Source organism: Rhinoderma darwinii, chromosome 10, assembly GCF_050947455.1.
Source record: "Rhinoderma darwinii isolate aRhiDar2 chromosome 10, aRhiDar2.hap1, whole genome shotgun sequence".
Taxonomy (NCBI): Eukaryota; Metazoa; Chordata; class Amphibia; order Anura; family Rhinodermatidae; genus Rhinoderma; species Rhinoderma darwinii.
This window is the reverse complement of record NC_134696.1, coordinates 74,909,724-74,931,987: the sequence shown is the minus strand read 5'-3', so window position 1 is coordinate 74,931,987 and position 22,264 is coordinate 74,909,724. Positions and strand designations below refer to the sequence as shown.

Below are 22,264 nucleotides of genomic sequence, written 5' to 3'. Positions count from 1 at the left end.
CCTGGGAGGTGGAGGCTGTATGGCACTATCTGGGTGGTGGGGGCTGTGTCCCACTACCTAGGAGGTGGGAGCTGTGTGGCACTACCTGGGAGGTGGGGGCTGTGTTGCACTACCTGGGAGGGGGCTATGTGGCACTAACAGGGATGAGGGCTGTGTAGCACAACCTGGGAGGAGGGGGCTGTGTGGCACTAACTGGGAGGGGGCTGTGTGGCACTACCAGGGAGGGGGGCAGTGTGCCACTACCAGGGAGGGGGCTGTGTGGCACTAAATTTATAGGGGTACAAACTGGGGGCCTAACTTCTATATGGGGGCATAAACAGGCCCTAACGTCAATATGGGGGCACAAAGTGACGTTGTTCTGCAATTTTACTGCTCCGGCAAAGGGGCCGACTAAGTCTGTGTCGCCCACGGGCCCACATAAACCTGGAGCCAGCCCTGCCTACAACCAACTCTGATGTCTAACGCCGCTTAGCTGATGTCCTAAGAAAAAACACTGTATGGAATCGTATGATTTATTCACATTTCAGCCTCACCATCATAGCTTCATTGACAGTCAAGTGCGGCAGTAGCATGTCATCTTGCATGATGTAACATGACATCTTCCGAAAAGTTCGAAGCTCCCTCTGTTTTCCATTTACCAGAATCTCACCAGTCATTCCACTGTCCCTGTTACAAGAAAATATTTGTTCAAGAGAATGTATCATCAAAAAATTACATATTATTTAAGTCAGGTTTTTATAATACACATTTTTTTCAATAATTTTGGTGTTTTTTTTTTTTGTTTTTTTTAAAAATCCACATAAATGTTCTCTGCAACTCACTTGTTAGCTTTGCTGTATATTAAGGCACAGGATGACGAAAATCATCTCATTGTCATTAGATAGAGGGTAAGTTAATGACAGCTCTATTGTATTATTTGAAGCCTAGATGTAGTAGGATAGTATTGCGTGGTGCCAATGTTTTCCATGGCAGCCGGGGGCCTAACAAAGGCCCCTGGGTCTATCAACAGTGTATGCCTATTAGGCCCTGCCAAAGCGTGGCATAATCCACTGCAACACAGCAGTATTGCAGTGTATTATAAAAGTGATAAAATGATTGCATAGTAAAGTTCCGTAGTGGGAAAAAATAAAAAGTAAAAAAACGGAGAAATAAAGTTTATATTATCAAAATGAAAAATCCTAAGAAAAAAAAAGAAAAACCCATTTTTTTTTTCCTCTTACAAAACGCTTTATTATGAAAAATGAAATAAAACTACACATAATTGGAATCACTGCGTGGACCCGGACTATAAAACTATAACATTATTCAACTCTCACCAGAAACAGTGGAAAAACATAAAATAAAAAAGAATGCCAAAATTGCTGTGCTCTGTTCATCCTGCCTTCCAAAATACACAATAAAAAGCGATCAAAAAGGTTGTATGTATCGCCAAGTTGTGCCATTTATACCACACAGTAAGTTGCATAAATTTTAGCTGCAAAATAGAATGGCGGAATTGATGTTTTTCTTTCATTACTCAAAAAAGTTAATAAAATTTAATCAATTTATTATATGTACCCCAAAAAATACAAATTTTCCCGCAAAATACAAGCCCTGTAACACAGCTATATCTACAGAAAAATAAAAAAGTTATGACTTTCAAAATGCAACGATGAAAAATCTGAAAAAGATGATGAAATATATCAATCAATCAATCCATCAATAAATGGATAGACTGGGCTGGCAGGACTGAAGTCAGGCTTCAGCGATTCCGAGTCTGTCCTTGTCATATGTGCATTGGAGTCCCGTTCTGACATTCCGTCAGGAGCTTTCCATCAGAATGGGACCCTGAACAGACACAAACTGACACAAACGGAAACCTCTGGTTTTCAATGGTGACGGATCCTGGTTTCTGTTTGTCTCTGTTGTGCACCAGATCCGTCGTTTTGCCGGAAGCAATAGCGTAGACCCCCAACGCAGATGTGAACAGAGCCTAAGATACACAAATATATATATTTAGCGAGGCATCCCATGCTAATTTTGTGTCTTTTTGCTGCATCAAAACTTTGTGAGACTGTCAGGACATGATATCAGTGTAGAAGGGATAAAAATTGCTTTGTGTATAGTAACGTCATAACAATTGCATTTCTGTTGATTGTTAGGGCCTGTTCAAATCTGCGTTAAAGGCTTCGCCAAGGACCTCCGTCACAGATCCGGTCCAAAATTCTGGAAACAATACCGTTTTTTCTGGTAAAATGACAGACACCATGACGGAAACTCAAAGGTATTTTTGTTTATCTGCACATGTGACAGAGCAGAGCAACAGAAACAGCTAATCCAGATGTGAACAGGCCCTTAGTCATACAGATGTTTCATCACAGAGCACAGACAGCAAATGCAACATATAAACACATATGCTAACATAACATTTGCGATTGTAAAAAATGGTGTGACTGGCATAAACCAGTTTTATTTACAGTAACTTTCAACACCGTATAAGGCCCCATGCACACGACAGTAGAAATTGTCCGTAATTGTGGTCCGCAATTATGGACCAATTCACTTCTATTGACAATGCACACATACCCGTATATTTGTATTTGCGGGAAGGTGTCCGGGTCGTAGAAAGCCTCTGGAAAAGTTAGGACATGTCCTATCTTTTGCTTTTTACGGACCGTGCTCCCATACCGATGGGACCCGCACCAATCATGAAAGTGGTAAATTCGAACCCCTGCTATCCTCCTCACTGCACACCCCACAGTGAGGAGGGCACCCCCGCAGTGAGGAGGAGCTAGAATGGATTGGTGGTTGAGCATAAGACCGCCACTACATTCAGTGTCTATGAGAATAATGGGAAAAGCTGAGCACTCTACTCGGCTGTCTACCTCATTCCCATAGACTTTGAATAATGCCTAAAATAATTGTGTACTTAGGCCCCATGCACACGAACGTGCTTTTGCGGCCGCAATTCCCCCGAAAATCAACGGGAGAATTGCGGCCCCATTCATTTCTATGGGGCCATGCACACGACCGTGGTTTTCACGGTCCGTGCATGGCCCAGGAGCCTGGACCGCAAAAAGAACGGGAAGCCTTTGAAAATAATGGCCCAGCCCGCGATTCGGGGGCGGCTCGCGGCTGTCACTCTGTGGCCGGCCAACCCGGAAATCAGGGCCGTGCACATGGCTACGGTCGTGTGCATGAGGCCTAACAGTGTGTCTGTGATTACTGTCCATGCATATGCATTGGCAGCAGTGAAACTGTAGAAGTGTAAATAAAGCAGAAAATACCGTACAGTCAATGCCTGATTAGTTGCCACAAATAAAGTGCAACCAGTGCCATACACATACACTGCACCATATAACCAAAACTCATCTTGTCAATGAAAACACTTAAAAACACCGAAATATTTTCATAATACAAATGAACTGATAAAATAAATACTCCCTAAGTGCTAGTTCAGTGATAGCTAATCAGCTATCGGGAAAATGAAGTGTCCGACTCCCATTGAAATGAATGGGAGGCGTAATTTTCCCGCAAAATTCTTCCGTGTGAACATGTACTAAAACAGTTAACCAGGGAAATAAAAATATCCATGTCTACTGCGCTATTGATTCCGTCGACAAAACGGAAACCTGCCGGAACGGTGACAAACGGAAACCATTAGCAATGTTTCCGTCACCATTGATATCAATGGTGATGCAAACGGAAGCTAAGGTTTCCGTTTGACTGTCCGTTGAAGTGTTCCACGGCGGAAACCTCTGACGGAACCCCTTAACGGAAAGCCTAAGCTGATGTGAACAGGCCCGAAGCTGAGTGACTACAAGTGAGGTTTTCCTGAGTGGAGCGAGTGTACATCAAAGTGCGAGTGTGCATAGTTAACCCGTTCATTACCAATGGTCATTGATACCCCTGTGTTCAGATCAAATTTTCCATTTCTGATATGCACTTCTTTAAACGATAATATCTTTGAAACCGCTTTGAATATCACAAAGTATTTTTACTTTGTTTTTTACAAGACTCATGAGGCTTTCATTTTCTAGATTTGTTTATTTAATTCCATGTTTTGAATTTTTATTATGAGCAGACAAATCACAAAAAATGTGAAAAAAACACTTTTTTGAACTTTTTTTATATAGGTTTCTCTATATTATTTATATATATACACTGTCATGGATCGCTGTGAGCAGATAAGAGGGCTATAAGGCCATATTCACACGACGTGAAAAAAAGGGCAGTTAACAATGGATCAACAGTCAGTTTTTCATGGCTGTTTTACATCAGTGTGTATCAAAATTTTAATCCATTTCCCGGCCATCTGTAAATAGTGCCACAACCCCCCGGTATATAGCTCGGGTTCAGCATATTGTGGATCGAATAGACAGATTGCTGGGTGTGGCTGGGGAAGTCCCGGTGGTCATGGTACACATCGGTTTTTAGGGAACTAGGAGAGAAGCTAAAGTCCAGGACCTCCAAGGAAGTGTTTTCAGAAATACTACCAGTGACACGTTCGTCACTAGAAAGACAGCGGGAGATTAGGGAGTTAAATAAGTTAATTAGAAATTGGTGCAGGAAGGAAGGGTTTGGGTTCACAGAGAACTGGGCTGACTTCTCTATTGGCTACAGGCTCTATGGTGGGGAGGATGCCACTGTGCTGGGGGAAAGATTGGTTAGACAGCTGGAGGAACTTTTAACCCCTATTTTAGACCCTAATAACCAAGCTATTTTTTTCATTTTTCTATAGACGCATTCAAAGAGCTATAAGTTTTTTCTTTTTCCGTTAAAATAGCTGTATGAGGACTTGTTTTTTGCAGGATTAGTCTTACTTTTTAATGGCACCATTTTGGGGTACGTATATTTTGATTAACTTTTATTAACTTTTTATTTGGGGGATAGAAAAAAACCCTGAAATTCTGCCATTGTTCTATGCGTTTTAAATTGACACCGTTCACTGTGCGGCATAAATAACACATTTCCTTTATTCTATGGGTCGGTACAATTACGAAGATACCACATATGTATGTTTTTTTTTATGTTTTACGACAATAAAAACACTTTTGAACTAAAATTATTTGTATTTGCATCGTTGCTTTCCAAGAGCCTTCATTTTTTTATTTTTTCATCAATGTAGTGATTTTTTTTTTGCGGGACGAGAAGTAGTTTTACTTGGTACTGTTTTGGGGTACATTGGACTTATTGATTAACTTTTATTATTACTTTTTTGGGGGGGGCAATGGAAAAAAATAGCAATTTTGCCATTGTTTTTTGCGTTTTTTTTTACGGTGTTCACCTTGCGGTTTAAATTACATTTTAACTTTATTGTTTGAGTTATTATGGTCGTGGCGATACCATATATGTGTACTTTTATTTATTTTTTACACTTTTACTAAATAAAACCACTTTTTATGGAAAAATTTTACTGTAATTTTTATTAATAAATTTAATTTCACATAACTTACTTATTTTTTTAGTCACACTAGGAGACTTTACTATGCGATCTTTAGATCGCTGCTATAATGCTTTGGTATACTTAGTATACCAGAGCATTATTGCCTGTCAGTGTAAATCTCCGGCACGTCCTAATAGGCATATGCCCAGGGCAGACCTGGGGACTTTTATAAGGCCCCGGCGGCCATGACACCCCATCGGAGGCCCGCAATTGCATTTGCATTAATAGGGAAAAAACGTGAAAAGTGTTTTCATTGGAACTTTTTAATAGTTTTTTTTTAACATAAAAAAAACACCTTTATTTAACAGTGTTTTACATTTTGGTTAGTTCCCCTAGGGGACATGAAGCAGTGATCGTTGGATCGCTTGCATGATATGCTGCAATACTAATGTATTGGAGTATATCGTGATTCTAAGCGTATGTTCACACGACTTCTTTTCAGACGTAATGGAGGCGTTTTACGCCTCGAATTACGCCTGAAAAGACGGCTCCAATACGTTGGCAAACATCTGCCCATTGCTTGCAAAGGGTCTTACGATGTTCTGTGCAGACGAGCTGTCATTTTAAGCGTCGCTGTCAAAGACGGCGCATAAAATTACGGCCGCATCAAAGAAATGCAGGACAATTCTTGGGACGTAATTGGAGCCGTTTTTCATTGACTCCAATGAAAACAGCTCCAATTACGTCCGTAAAAGACGCCACGAAAAGCGCGTGCACTTGTAAAAACGTCTTGAAATTCTGGAGCTGTTTTCTCCTGAAAACAGCTCCGTAATTTCAGACGTATTTGGCGTTGTTGTGTGCACATACCCTTACAGTCTCCTTTGAAGCCCTGCTGGTGGCAGAGCTTCAAAGGAGTACAAGGATAGCAGACCTGGGGGCCTTCATTAGGCCTTCAGGCTGCCATAACAAGCCATAACAACCATTGCAACCGGCCAATCGTGCCACGGGGGGGGGGGATGCGCAATTTTGAGGGGTCGCCCCCCCTGATTCTAACAATTTAAATGCTGCAGTCGCAACTGACAGCAGCATTTAAGGTGTTAAACGGGCGGAATCAAAGTGACCTTTGATTCAGCCCATTGCAGTGAGGTTTCGGTTGTATTACACAGCCGTCACCCGCTGTGTATGGAGCACGCTCAGCCTGTGGGCACGCTCCATACTTCCCCTTAACCCTTATCACACACAGTTACGTGATGTGTTTAGGGGTTAAAAGTGTCGGTAAGCAGGATAGATGGCGCCCCGTGCAAAATGATCTTTCGGCGCCCCACCCCATTATTAAAAATAAATGGCCCATAAAAAAATTATAATGCCCCTTTAGTGCCCCCATACAGTATAATAATATTTAATAATATATTACAACCCCTTTAAGGACAAGTATTTTGTCCTATAATTGTACCTACAGTATTATGCACCCCTGTAGACCCCTACACAGTATAATGTCCTCTTAGTGGCCCCCACACAATATAGTGCCCCCTATAGATTTTGCCATACAGCCTCCCTGTAGACCGTGCCATAATCCCCCACCTCCTCCTTGTAGATCGTGCCATACAGCCCCCCCACCTCCTCCTTGTAGATCGTCCCTTACAGCCCCCCACCTCCCCCTTATAGACAGTGCCATACAGTCCCCCACCTCCCCCTTGTAGACAGTGCCCCCAAACAAAAATTGTACTCACCTAGGCCACGTTCCCACGACGAACTGAGCTGCTCCACGATGGGATCCTTGCGTCGGCCGGCGTGATCCTGTAGCCTAGTACAGAGTTTCCCAACATTTTCGGACTCTAGGCAGCACTGGAAAAATAAAAGTTCTTCAGGGAACCCCTAGCAAATTTTTTTTCGAGAAAGACAGAAAACGGCTAAAAAAAAAAAGCACTGCACTCGTAGGGTATGTTTACACACGTTTTTTTGTAAGGCAAAACAATCTGACTCAAAATTCCTTCAGGAATTGACAGCGATGTTTGACCTTTTTTTTGTGTTTTTTCTGTTACTGTTATAGATAAACTTCAGCCCCGTCAGGATCTTTTTTTTTTGTCAGATTTTATCATTTGGCTCTCGGTTATAACAGAAACACTGTCGCTGGCAGACAAAAAGGGAGCAAGGAGCAGTGTCTCCATCAATATCTTCAATATGACAAAGGCTCATACTTACAAACATTCCCAAAAACGCTCCTTTTTGTATACATTTGTATAAGGCCTTATTCACACGACAGTGAAAAAAAATGTCCATTAAAAACTGATCAACTGTCAGTTTTTCATGGCCATTTTGCATCAGTTTGTCTCCAAATTTTCATCCATTTTCAGTCCGTCTGTCCGTTTTTAAAGGCCGTTTGACATCCATTTTACATCAGTTTTTCATGGCCGTTAAAAAAACTGATGAATTTCATTGGTCAGGTTTTTTTTGTCCCAGCCCCCTGAAAACACCCAAAGGAAGGTCACATGTTCACCTAGACACTATTTACAGCCTCCCTGTATATGGTGCCACACATCTCCTTGTATATGATGCTACACATCTCCCTGTATATGATGCCACACACCTCCCTGTATATGATGCCACACACCTCCCTGTATATGATGCCACACAGCCTCCCTGTATATGATGCCACACACCTCCCTGTATATGATGCCACACAGCCTCCCTCTATGATGCCACACACCTCCCTGTATATGATGCCACACACCTCCCTGTAGATCATGCCACACAGCCGCCCTGTAGTTAATGCCACACAGCCGCCCTGTAGATAATGCCACACAGCCTCCCTTTAGATCATGCCACACAGCCTTCCTTTAGACAATGCCATACAGCCTCCCTGTAGATAATGCCATACACCTCACTGTATATGATGCCACACAGCCTCCCTGTAGATCATGCCACACAGCTTCCCTTAGATCATGCCCCACATCCTCCCTTAGATCATGCCACACAGACCTCCTGTAGTTGATGCCACACAGACCTCCTGTAGTTGATGCCACACTGACACCCTGTATATGTGACACAGACCCCCTATATATGATGCCACACAGCCTCCCTGTAGATCATGCCACACAGCCTCCCTGTAGATCATACCACACAGACCCCCTGTATAAGTGACACAGACCCCCTGTAGTTGCTGCCATACACCTCCCTGCATACCACACAGCCTCCTTGTAGATCATGCCACACTGACCCCCTGTAAATGCGACACAAACCCCCTGTAGTTGATGCCACACACCTCCCTGTATATGATGCCACACAGCCTCCTTGTAGATCATGCCACACTGACCCCCTGTATATGCGACACAGACCCCCTGTAGTTGATGCCACACACCTCCCTGTATATGATTGCCTACATACTCAATACAACAATGCCATAAATACTCACGGATGCAGCGCCGTCTCTCGTCTTCTTCAGGTGTGGTCACTTGTCTGCACGGGATCTGGCAAGGCAGCGCGATGGCACAATGTCGTCATCGATGCGCCTTCAAGCCTGTGAAAACGAGTGACCACACCTGAAGAGGACAGCAACAGTGAGTATGCCAACGATAGCCAGAAAGGGAATTAGTAGTTCCCTTGCCAATCCCCATGTAACAGATCCATTTTTAACGGTTGTTATATGTATTGACAGCCGTTAAAAACGGATCAATTGACTTCTATGGGGGTCGTCAGGCCGTTTAAACGGCCAAAAATAGGACATGTCCTATTTTTTGACGCCCATTATTCACGGGCCATTAAAAAAACGGCCGTGTGAAGATACCCATAGAACATCATTGTTCTGAAAACGGCCATGTGAAAGCCGTTAAAAGGACGGCCATCACACAGCCGTTTTTCAATGTCGTGTGAATAAGGCCTAAAACTTTTTGTGGACCGCTTTATGGGGCAGTCCCATAAAGAACAACGGTTGGAAGAATTAACACTAACATCCTGTTTCTGAATTATGAAGTGAAAAGCCTTATAGCAAACAGCTGCGCTTTGAACAGAAAGACTTCACAAAGTTACTGCACCAGAGGATTCAGGTGCACAGGGAAGTTTTCATTTTTAGCCAGTCTACTTTAAAGAGGCTCTGTCACCACATTATCTCCTACATAATGTGATTGGCGCTGAAATGTATATAACAGCAGTGGTTTTTATTTTGACCAAGTTATAACAAATTTTAGATTCATGCTAAGGACTTTCTTAATGCCCAACTGGGCGTCTTTTAGCTTTTCACCAAGTGGGCATTGTAAAGAGAAGTGTATGACGCTGACCAATAAGCGTTATACACTACTCTCCATTCATGTACTCAGCACATAGTGATCTTGCGAGATCACGATGTGCTGTCCCTTACTCACACATTACTTAAATGTCTTGAGAGTGAATAGACATCACCTCCAGCCAGGACTTGATGTCTTTTCACACTCCCGACACTTTGGTAAAGTTTGTGTGTCACTTACTCGTGATCTCGCGAGATCATGCTTGCCTTCATTAAGTCCCACACAAACATTATCGAAATGTCGAGATTGTGAATAGACATCGCGTCCTGGCTGGAAGCGATGTCTATTCACTTTCAAGACACTTCAGTAAAGTTAATGTGTGAGTAAGTGACAGCACCTCGTGATCTCGTAAGATCACTATGTGCTGAGTACACGAATGGAGAGAAGTGTATGACGCTGATTGGTCAGCGTCATACATTTCTCTTTACAACGCACACTTGGTCAAAAGCTAAAAAACGCCCAGTTGGGCATTAAGAAAGTTATTAGCATAAATCTAAAATAGGTCATAACTTGGTCAAAATTTATAGTTTTTCTAAATAAAAACCACTGCTGTTATCTACATTACAGCGCCGATCACATTATATAGGAGATAGGGCACTTATAATGTGGTGACTGAGCCTCTTTAAGGATAGAGGATGCATGGGGGCGTGGCCACGACGCGAACCAGGATGGAAATCTTCTTGGAGAGCTCCATCGGCTACTATAGGAATCCCCGGCCATCCTTCTCGTGCCTGCAGAGGCACCATCCTCATTTGCAACTGTACCCCCTGCCTACCAGTTAACATTTAGACACCCTCCTTGTTCGGATCGGAGCTGTGGCCTGTCACACCGGAAGGATCCCCGGGCTAAATTTGGTGGCAGTGTGTCAGAGCGACAGCCCTGCAATCCCATTGAAGGGGTGGAATCCCCCCTAGCCTTCTCTCTGCCTTCTGCTCTGCACAGAGACGCGCCATCCAGCTCAGCCTTTGAAATCCTGGGCTGCTGCATCTCCAATTGCCGCTGGCACTGGCAGTCATATTGACGTCCTCGGCAGCTGTGTTGCAACGGGAGAAGGATAACTCCCATACACACACACACACACACACACATATACTCCTGTGACTGTGCCCTGGCCTGCGGAGGATATATCTGTGCCCTGCGACCTCTCCTGTGGCCATTTGGGTCTTAGAAGTCATGGCCCTGATCTGTAAAGTCCCTAACTAATCCAGTTTGGATCCTTGGATTACTGAGTGGAGCGAGAGTGTAGTAATGTGTAGATTTTGTTGATAAGTGCATAGTTAAACAAGAGGACATAGCGATGCAATAAAAAACAAAAATGTTTTTTTTTATTAGTATTAAAAAAGATGCTCCTGCATCCTTAATATGATGTTAAAATATAACACTTATTCAGTGTGTTAGTTGTTAGCTCGGCTGTGCTCAGTATATTATACTAGCGGGAAAACAGGGGGACCGTTCACCCTGTTTCCCGCTAGTATAATATACTGAGCACAGCCGAGCAAACAACTTACACACTGAATAAGTGTTATATTTTAACATCATATTAAGGCTGGGTTCACACGACCATGTTACGTCCGTAATGTACGGAACGTATTTCGGCCGGAAGACCCGGACCGAACACAGTGCAGGGCTCCTAGCATCATAGTGATGTACGATGCTAGGAGTCCCTGCCTCGCTGCAGGACAACTGTCCCGTACTGTAATCATGATTACAGTACGGGACAGTAGTTCCACGCAGAGGCAGGGACTCCTAGCATCGTACATCACTATGATGCTAGGAGCCCGGCTCCCTGCACTGTGTTCGGTCCGGGTCTTCCGGCCGAAATACGTTCCGTACATTACGGACGTAACATGGTCGTGTGAACCCAGCCTAAGGATGCAGGAGCATCTTTTTTAATACTAATAAAAGTTTTTTGTTTTTGTTTTTTGTTTTTTTGTTTTTGTTACATCACTATTCCCCATCTTCATCCCTTTCCCCCCATACATAGACTATATTTTGGTAGTGCACACCTGATGTAACAACACAAGAGGATCCCTGTGGATACTTTTTTCATATATAAAACAAGAGGACATACTCTGTGATAACTGTGTATTTGGGTATATTGTTGTTTTATTTACATTGTTGTTTTGTTTTCATGTGGTGGGGTTAAAAAAATGGTAAAAAAAATAAAAATCTGTTAATTGGCTGCACCTGGGCCGTTAATTAGCTGAACCTGGGCCTTGATTGCAGCCTCAGCTGTAAGCTGACAGACTACAAGCTAGGTTATTTTGAGTGGAGTGAGAGTGCAGTAAAGTGCGATTTTGCAGAGAAGTACGACATTTGTCGTATGTATACGTCATGGAAAGCTAGTGCTTCCCGCAGTTTGTCGTATACTTGCGACAAATGGATGACACAGGGTCAGAAGCTGAGTCCGTTCCATCATCGTATGTTACAGCTGACACCCTGCTGTAATGGCGGTGACCGAAGTTAGCCATTAACCCCTAAATTGCAGCGGTCAAAAGCGATCACTGCATTTAAGGTTTTTGCAGCTCATCGCCACCCCAGCAACGAAATTGCCGGGTTGCCGGTGGTGGCAATGGCAACCGGAAGCCTAATACTGGCCTCCCGGTCTGCCTAGTATGGAAGCCCTTCAGGCCCCGTCAGGGGCTGAGCCAGCGTCATCAGCAGTGGATGTCAGCTGTATGTTACAGCTGACACTCTCCTGTAATGGCAGGTAACGGAGCTAGCTCTGATCCCTGCCATTAACCCCTTAGATGCAGCAATCAAATGTGATGGCTACATCTTAGTGGTTGGTAGAAAATTGTCAGCCCTGCATGCGATCTCAGGGCTGCCGACTGCAGCTATGGCAACAGCAGGCCTAACAATGGTGTAGTATCCCAAATGGCAAATGGAGTCACTTTCTGGTAGTTTTCATAGTTTTGGTCCCACAGGGCCTTTGTAAATGCGTGCCAAGAAAGCAATCTAGCAAAATCTGTGCTCCAAAAGCCAAATGGCGCACCTTTTCTTCTGAGCCCTGTGTAATGGCAGGGGGTAGGGAGACGGACAAGTGAGCCCTAATCTACCCGCCACTCTGTCCCTGCCTACTTGCAACGACCCGCCCTAGGCGACGGGGTACAACTGGGCAGCGGTCCCTGCGCTCAGTAAGTACACGACAAACATACAAGGAACACAAGCAAGGAAAAGGGGCCGTTGCCCACGGCAACACCGTGAGCAACCAGAGTGGTGAACGAGCCGAGTCAAGCCAGGAGTGTGCGAGGTACAAAACGAAAAGCAGAAGAGTAGTCGGTAAGCCAGGGTCTGTATGGAGCAGGATCAAAAATAGCAGGAGCTGTAGCTGGGCCAGGAAACCACAAGGAGGGAAACACAAGCAGTAACAAGCACCGAGGGACAGGAAGTGCAGGCTTAAATAGACCGAGGGCGGGAGCTAGCTGAGTCTGGCCAGGTTACGATAGGCTCTCCCACTCCTAAGCCTGCCAGCCTGAATGGTGGAAGCAGGAGTCAGTCTCAGGGATGTATTCTCAGGTGCTGACTAATTAGTTCTGGGAGTTAACCCCGCTGTGCCTGGCAGATCCTTTACAGTACCCCCCCCCTTTTATGAGGGGCCACCGGACCCTTTCTAAGTGGACCTGGCTTACTGGGGAAACGCAGGTGGAACCTCCTGACCAATACCCCAGCGTGAACATCCCGGGCGGGTACCCAAGTCCTCTCCTCGGGCCCGTATCCTCTCCAATGGATCAGGTACTGGAGGGAGCCTTGGACCATCTTGCTGTCCACAATCCTGGCCACCTCGAATTCCACCCCCTCCGGGGTGAGGATGGGAACAGGAGGTCTCCTCGAGGGAGCCAAGGACGGGGAGCAGCGTTTGAGGAGGGAGGCATGAAACACGTCGTGTATCCGAAAAGACGGGGGTAACTCCAGCCGGAAGGAGACAGGATTGAGGACCTCAATGACCTTATACGGCCCAATAAACCGGGGAGCAAACTTCTTGGACGGAACCTTGAGACGCAAGTTCCTAGACGACAACCACACCAGATCCCCGACCATAAACAGGGGGTTAGCAGAACGTTTTTTATCAGCCTGAGTTTTTTGTACGCTCTGGGACACCTCTAGGTTTTTCTGAACCTGGGCCCAGACTGTGCACAGTTCCCGATGAACGACCTCTACCTCAGGATTGTTGGAACTACCAGGTGAAACGGAGGAGAACCGTGGATTAAACCCAAAATTACAAAAAAAAGGAGAGACCCCTGACGAGTTACTGACCCGGTTATTAAGGGAAAATTCGGCGAGGGGAATGAAAGAGACCCAATCAAATTGACAGTCAGAGACAAAACACCTTAAGTATTGTTCTAAAGATTGATTAGTCCTCTCCGTTTGGCCATTGGTTTCAGGATGGAAGGCAGAGGAGAAGGACAGATCAATCCCCAACTTCATACAGAAGGCTCTCCAAAACAATGAAACAAATTGTACCCCTCTGTCCGAAACAATATTGACAGGGACCCCATGGAGACGCAGGATGTGTTTGACAAACAAGGTAGCCAACGTTTTGGCGTTGGGTAGTTTCTTGAGGGGCACAAAGTGGCACATCTTACTGAAGCGGTCCACCACCACCCACACCACCGACTTGCCTTGGGATGGAGGCAAATCCGTGATAAAATCCATGGAGATATGTGTCCAAGGTCTCTGGGGAATGGGCAACGAACGCAGTAAGCCCGCTGGTCGGGACCTGGGAGTCTTGGACCTAGCACAAACCTCACAAGCGGCGACGTAGGCCTTAACGTCTTTAGGCAACCCAGGCCACCAATAATTTCTGGTAATGAGGTGTTTGGTACCCAGGATGCCTGGATGGCCAGATAGTGCGGAGTCATGATTTTCCCTAAGTACCCTTAGCCGGAATTGCAGGGGAACAAACAGCTTGTTCTCAGGAAGGTTCCCGGGAGCTGCAACTTGATCAGCAGCAATTTCAGAGACTAAATCAGAATCGATCGAGGAAATGATTATACCTGGAGGCAAAATACAAGCAGGATCTTCCTCCGAAGGAGGGCTGGCCATGAAGCTACGCGACAGTGCATCAGCCTTAATATTTTTAGACCCAGCCCTATAGGTAACCAAAAAATTGAATCTGGTAAAAAATAACGCCCATCGAGCTTGTCTCGGGTTTAGCCTCCGGGCAGATTCTAGGAAAACCAGATTCTTGTGGTCGGTAAGGACCGTTACCTGGTGCCTAGCCCCCTCCAGGAAGTGGCGCCACTCTTCAAATGCCCATTTAATGGCTAAGAGTTCGCGGTTGCCAATATCATAGTTACTTTCAGTTGGCGAAAACTTCCTGGAGAAGTAGGCACAGGGGCGGAGATGGGTAAGGGAGCTGGTACCCTGGGACAAGACAGCCCCCACTCCCACCTCAGATGCGTCAACTTCCATGATAAATGGCTCCATTTGGTTGGGCTGAACCAGCACCGGGGCCGAGACAAAGCACTTCTTAAGGACCTCAAAAGCCTGGACAGCCTCAGGAGGCCAGTGGAGGAGATCAGCACCTTTGCGAGTGAGGTCCGTAAGGGGCTTAGCGATGACCGAGAAGTTAGCAATAAATCTCCTGTAATAATTAGCGAACCCCAAAAAACACTGTAACGCCTTCAGGGAGGCAGGTTGGACCCATTCCGCCACAGCCTGAACCTTGGCACGGTCCATGCAGAATTCATGAGGAGTGAGGATTTGACCCAAAAATGGAATCTCCTGTACCCCAAACACACATTTTTGGTTTTGGCAAACAGTTTATTTTCCCGAAGGACCTGGAGCACCTTCCTGACATGCTCCACGTGGGAGGACCAGTCCTTGGAAAACACCAGTATGTCATCAAGGTACACTACCAGAAAAATCCCCAGGTAATTTCTCAAAATCTCATTTATGAAATTCTGGAAGACCGCAGGGGCATTACACAACCCAAAGGGCATGACGAGGTATTCGAAATGGCCTTCGGGCGTGTTAAACGCAGTCTTCCACTCATCCCCCTCTTTGATGCGAATAAGGTTATACGCCCCCCGTAGATCCAATTTAGAAAACCATTGGGCCCCCTGAACCTGATTAAAGAGATCAGGAATCAAAGGAAGGGGATACTGGTTCCTTACCGTGACCTTATTCAGGCCACGGTAGTCAATGCATGGCCTAAGACCACCATCCTTCTTCCCCACGAAGAAGAAGCCAGCACCTACCGGAGAAGAAGAGGGACGAATGTAACCCTTGGCCAGGGATTCCTGGATATACACTCTCATAGCTTCACGTTCGGGACAAGAAAGATTAAATATCCTACCCTTAGGAAGCTTAGCTCCTGGTACCAATTCGATAGCGCAATCGTATTCTCTATGAGGAGGTAACACTTCGGAGGCCTCCCTAGAGAAAACATCAGCGAAGTCCTGAACAAACTCGGGTAGCGTATTCGCCTCCTTAGGGGGAGAAATAGAATTAACAGAAAAACATGACGTACAACATTCATTACCCCATTTGGTTAGCTCCCCAGTGTTCCAGTCAAACGTAGGATTATGCAACTGCAACCAGGGAAGACCTAGAACCAAATCGTACGATAATCCCTGCATCAACGGTACAGAGCATTGCTCCAAATGCATGGAGCCAACAAGGAGTTCAAAAACAGGGGTATGCTGTGTAAAATAACCATTAGCAAGAGGAGTGGCGTCGATACCCACTACCGGGACAGGTTTAGGCAAATCAATAAGAGGCATAGCAAGGGACATAGCAAATTCCACAGACATGATATTAGTAGAGGACCCTGAATCCACGAAGGCACTGCCGGTAGCAGACCTACCACCAAAAGAGACCTGAAAGGGAAGCAAGATCTTAGTACGTTTCATATTTACTGGAAATACCTGTGCGCCCAAGTGACCTCCCCGATGATCACTTAGACGCGGAAGTTCTCTGGCTGCAACCTTACGCTTAGGACAGTTGTTCACTTGATGCTTGTCGTCCCCACAGTAGAAGCAGAGACCATTCTTCCTGCGGAATTCTCTACGTTGTTGGGGGGACACGGAGGCCCCGAGTTGCATAGGTATCTCTGAATCTTTCAGGGAGGAACGAAGCAACGGAGCTTCGGGAGGCATCATGGGGGAGTCGGAGGAGAAAACACATAAACGTTCACGTTGTCGTTCCCTGAGACGTCGGTCAAGTCGTATCGCTAAAGCCATAACCTGGTCTAGGGAGTCAGAAGAGGGATAGCTAACTAGCAGGTCTTTCAGGGCATTCGACAGACCCAACCTAAACTGGCACCTTAAGGCAGGGTCATTCCACCGAGAAGCTACGCACCACTTCCGAAAGTCAGAGCAATACTCCTCAACAGGTCTCTTACCCTGACTTAAGGTCACCAGCTGACTCTCGGCAAAGGCAGTCCTGTCAGTCTCGTCATAAATAAGTCCGAGAGCAGAAAATAAACAATCATCGGAGGAAAGTTCAGGGGCGTCAGGAGCCAAGGAGAAGGCCCACTCTTGGGGCCCTTCCTGGAGCCGGGACATAATTATACCCACCCGCTGGCTCTCAGAACCTGAGGAATGAGGCTTTAAACGAAAGTAAAGCCTACAACTCTCCCGAAAGGAGAGAAAAGCCCTCCGGTCCCCTGAGAACCGGTCGGGCAACTTGAGGTGGGGTTCAAGAGGTGCGGTGAGGGGAACTACCAGGGTAGCATCAGGCTGGTTGACCCTCTGAGCCAGGGCCTGGACCTGTAGGGAGAGACCCTGCATTTGCTGAGCCAGGGTCTCACGGGGATCCATAGTGGTGTCAGGGACCAGGGGTAGACTAGGTATGGGCTTGTTATTATGTAATGGCAGGGGGTAGGGAGACGGACAAGTGAGCCCTAATCTACCCGCCACTCTGTCCCTGCCTACTTGCAACGACCCGCCCTAGGCGACGGGGTACAACTGGGCGGCGGTCCCTGCGCTCAGTAAGTGCACGACAAACACGACAAACATACAAGGAACACAAGCAAGGAAAAGGGGCCGTTGCCCACGGAAACACCGTGAGCAACCAGAGTGGTGAACGAGCCGAGTCAAGCCAGGAGTGTGCGAGGTACAAAACGAAAAGCAGAAGAGTAGTCGGTAAGCCAGGGTCTGTATGGAGCAGGATCAAAAATAGCAGGAGCTGTAGCTGGGCCAGGAAACCACAAGGAGGGAAACACAAGCAGTAACAAGCACCGAGGGACAGGAAGTGCAGGCTTAAATAGACCGAGGGCGGGCGCTAGCTGAGTCTGGCCAGGTTACGATAGGCTCTCCCACTCCTAAGCCTGCCAGCCTGAATGGTGGAAGCAGGAGTCAGTCTCAGGGATGTATTCTCAGGTGCTGACTGATTAGTTCTGGGAGTTAACCCCGCTGTGCCTGGCAGATCCTTTACACCCTGCTGTGTGCCCAAGCCGCGGTTTATGCCCACATATGGGGTATTTACGTAAACCAGAGAAGTTGTTTTACAAATGTTAGGGGGCTTTTTCTTCTTTATTCCTAGTAGACATTGTTGTTTTTTTAGCCAACACTACATCTTATTGGAAAAAATGTTCACGTCCAAATTCTAATAAAATCTATGAAACAATTGTGGGGTCAAAATGCTCACTACACCCCTAGATAAATTCCTTGCAGGGTGTAGTGTCCGAAATGGGGTCTTTTTGGGGTGTTTCCTTTGTTTTGGCATCACAAGACCTCTTCAAACCTGACATGGTGCCTAAAATATATTCTAATAAGCAGAAGGCCCCAAAATCCTCTAGGTGCTCCTTTGCTTCTGAGGCCGGTGTTTCAGTCCATTAGCACACTAGGGCCACATGTGGGATATTTCTAAAAACTGCAGAATCTGGGCAATAAATATTGAGTTGCGTTTCTAAGATAAAACCTTTTGTGTTACAGATATTGTTTTGTTAAATTTGGCAGCGGGGATTCCGCTTCAGAGGAGCCACTGACGTCTCTAATCCTGGAGCGGTATCCCCTGCCATAGCGTCCACAACGGTGATTCCACTTCAGTGGAGCCACTCACGTCACTGTCCATATATGGCAGGGGATTCCGCTCCAGGAGTAGCCCCTGATATAACTGCCCATATATGGACAGTGACGTTACTGCAAATTTTTCATCTTCTCATCCCCCACAGACAATTCAAGCAGTTCCGATTGGACAATTTCTGAGGATCAGGAGAATTTGCTCTTCTGATTTGCTTTTTGAAGAAAAGGCAAAAGATTTGAAGAACCGTTTTCTTAATCGCGGTTATAGCATGAGGTCTATCAAAAAGGCATACCATAGGGCGAAATATACGAACAGAGATGACCTCCTCTTTCCCAAAAAAAGAATAGACACACAAGTGCAGGTGAGATTTATAACGGACTATCATTCTAGATGGTCACAGATGAGGGAAATTTTTAAACGTTTTTGGCCGATATTACTAACAGATCCCATTCTCACCAATTATATCGGCAGGTATCCCTGTATTACAGCAAGACGTTCAAAAAACCTGAAAGATCATCTAGTGAGCAGCCACTATGATTGTATCAAAGCAAAATATCCATTTGGCACAAAAGGCCCCAAATGGGGCTGTGCTCCTTGCGGACATTGCGTCACATGTCCTAATGTTGAAAAAGCAACTAAATTCTCTAACACGACAGGTACAAGAACATACACTATTACGCATCCAATAACATGTACCACAAAAGCGGTAGTGTACTACGCAACTTGCCCATGCCCTAAAATATATGAGGTTATTATGGAAACACTTAAACCCATACCACGACATTTTAAGATGCATCATTCCTGTGATCCATCCCAACTAAAGGTGAGAGGAATTGACCACATTGTAACTAATATGAGGGGAGGGGGTATCAAACAGAAGTTGGCTCAATGTGAGGCCCGATGGATTTGGACCCTTGGGACAATGCATCCATTTGGTTTGAATGAATCTTTGAATTTCGCACCGTTTCTGTAATCCATTGACTCCAAGCGGGTCTATGTTTTTAACCAGTCATATTTTTGTCTTTTACATTGCTAATTACCCTTCCTTGTTTTTCCTCTTTCCTTACATAGAGTTTCTTTATATGCAGCTGTTAGGAATACTGTCATCTGGTTATACTATGAAGGCTCATCGAAAGACACAGAAATGAAACGAATGTATTCATATTCATCTTTATTATCTTAGATTTCTGTTGTTGATATGTATCGTGTTTGTTTTCTCCACATTAATGTGCTTTTTGCACAATTTTTTATCAAGTTTTTATATTATATATATATTTCTTTGAATACATCCCTTATGCTTTGATGTCTTTGAGCATGCTGTGTTTTGCGTGCGCGCTGACATCATGGCACATTGTCCGCATGTTTTTCTGCACAATATGTGGTACTATTCCTTTAAGGGTGCGCTGTTCTCATGTGTCTGCACAGACCTTCTGTCTGTTTCACAGCGGACACGTGCGCACACCACACCCTCATACGTTTCTTTTCTATAAATCTTGTTGTATACATACTACGTATTAAGCTATAAGCACAAGATATATTTCTGTTTCTATACATGGTCACTTCATCTACACACGTCTCTCCCCCCCCCCATACATATTTCTTCTTATTCCACAAAATACGTACTTGTCATATGCATAGTGCGTATTAAAGCATCACACAAGTTATATATTTTTTTGTCACTGTTGTATATGGTCACTTCAATAAATATGTCTTATGTATTTATAAATGTTTTTACATTTGTCACTTTATTTATTTCCCCCCCCTTCCCCCCCCCCCTCTTCCCCCCCTCTTCCCCCCCCCTTTCCCCCCCCTCTTCCCCCCTTTTACATAAATTTTCTTGTCATATATCACAATTGGACTTCAAACTTTTATTGGTCCGTCCTAACATATTTTTTCAGACACTTAGGTTTAGGTTGGGTCTATTAATCCTCATTTTTTTCTGCACACCACGCTATATGAACACCTGTTTTAATAACACACAAACACACACCTACAGATCACGGCATTCACTACATCTTCATTTGTATACATTTTGCAGCTGCATACATCGCTACTCCAGTCCGTGGGTCTTGGAGAGGGGTTGGTGCGCTGGCTGAGGGGGGGAGTGGCCTCTGCACCTTTCGGGACGCTGTCTCCTATCGGAGGTGGATGTGGGCGGCGCTGTCAGACATCGCCAGCCCACACCCTCTCTGATGACGCGGACCCGGAAGTGGGGCAGCGGCCATCTTTGTACCCTCGCCCTGTCGCCGTTGCTCCACCTCTGATGCTCCCACGGATTGGATGTTAATGGTTGAACATTGATTACAAAAGGGAGGGCCCGTTTGGATGACGCCACCCCCGGACGAAGGCATCCGCCGAAACGCGCGTCGGGTCTGGCGTCTCCTGTATGTGGGATCATTTATGAATCTGGGTATGTACCTTCCTATTTTTCTATTGCTGTTATACATTCTGGAGGGATGTTAGCATTTTTCTTATTACAAGATCTAGGCTCCTGTTGTACTGTTTCACTGGCTACTGTTGCATGTCTTGCTTTGCATCCATATATTTTTCAAAGTGCTTTGCATTCACATATTTCCTAAAGTGCTGTATAGTTTCAACAGCACATTACTACCTGCACATTGCACTTTACTCCATTTTTTCTTGTTGTTTGCATACCACGCGCAACCAGTATATTTTATGCCGCCATCTCATTTCCTTGTATTGTATCATTCATACCCTGCATATATTACTCTTTGTCCTGCATTCGGTTGACGCCATTTTTTTATATTGTATGACTCAACATTTTAAATCTTGTTTGTATCTGTCTGTTAATAAAATTAATTCCTATTTATTTTTTACATTTGCATCAGTTTTTTGACTATTCTCTCTATAGGTTTCTTGCCCATATGTGAATAGTAGCATCTAGGAGCGGAATCCCTGGCCTATGCTCTGGCTGGGGATTCCACTCCTAGAGGGAGTCCCAATGGCGCTATCTACAGGGGGAAGGGAATAGCGCTATTTACAATGATGGTGGTGAGATCTTCAAGGGGGTGTGGCACTATCTACATGGGCACTGTGGCACTATATATGGGCATAGCTACAGGAGACACTGGCGCTATCTATATGGGTACTGTGGGCACTATCTACATGGGCACTGTGGCACTATCTACATGGGAATTGTCACTAGGGGCTTCTTAGTGGGCATTATACTGTATAGGGCAGTTATTGGGCTATTTTACTGTATGGGGGCATCTAAGGCGGCGTACTGTATCATTATACTGTATGGGGGTAGCTATAGGGGCATTAAGCTGTATGGTGCAGCTTTGGGGGCATTAAGCTGTATGGGGGCAACTATGGGGCATTATACGGTATGGGGCAGCTATGGGGCATTATACTGTATGGGGGAAGCTATAGGGGCATTATGCAGTATGGGGCAGCTATGATATAGGGGCATTATGCTGTATGGTGGGATTCATTGGGAATTATACTGCATGGTGGAATCTGTGTGGGCATTATACTTAATGGGGCATCTATGGGGGCATTATACTGTATGGTGGTGGCTATGGGGTCATTATACTGTATGGTGGCAGCTATAGGGCATTATACTGTGTGAGGGCCGCTAGAGGGCATTATACTGTGCTGCTATGCGTGCCGCATCGGTTGTCCC

At 45.3% G+C, this 22,264-nt stretch overlaps 1 protein-coding gene across 1 annotated transcript in view; it reads right to left on the bottom strand.

Moving 5' to 3' along the window:
* ABCG4 (ATP binding cassette subfamily G member 4) overlaps positions 1-22,264 on the bottom strand; it is a 365,340-nt gene that overhangs the window by 180,675 nt on the left and 162,401 nt on the right. Inside the window, exon 4 of the mRNA XM_075840823.1 lies at positions 534-666. Coding sequence (XP_075696938.1) covers positions 534-666 — 133 coding nt within the window. The remainder of the gene's footprint in view (positions 1-533; positions 667-22,264) is intronic.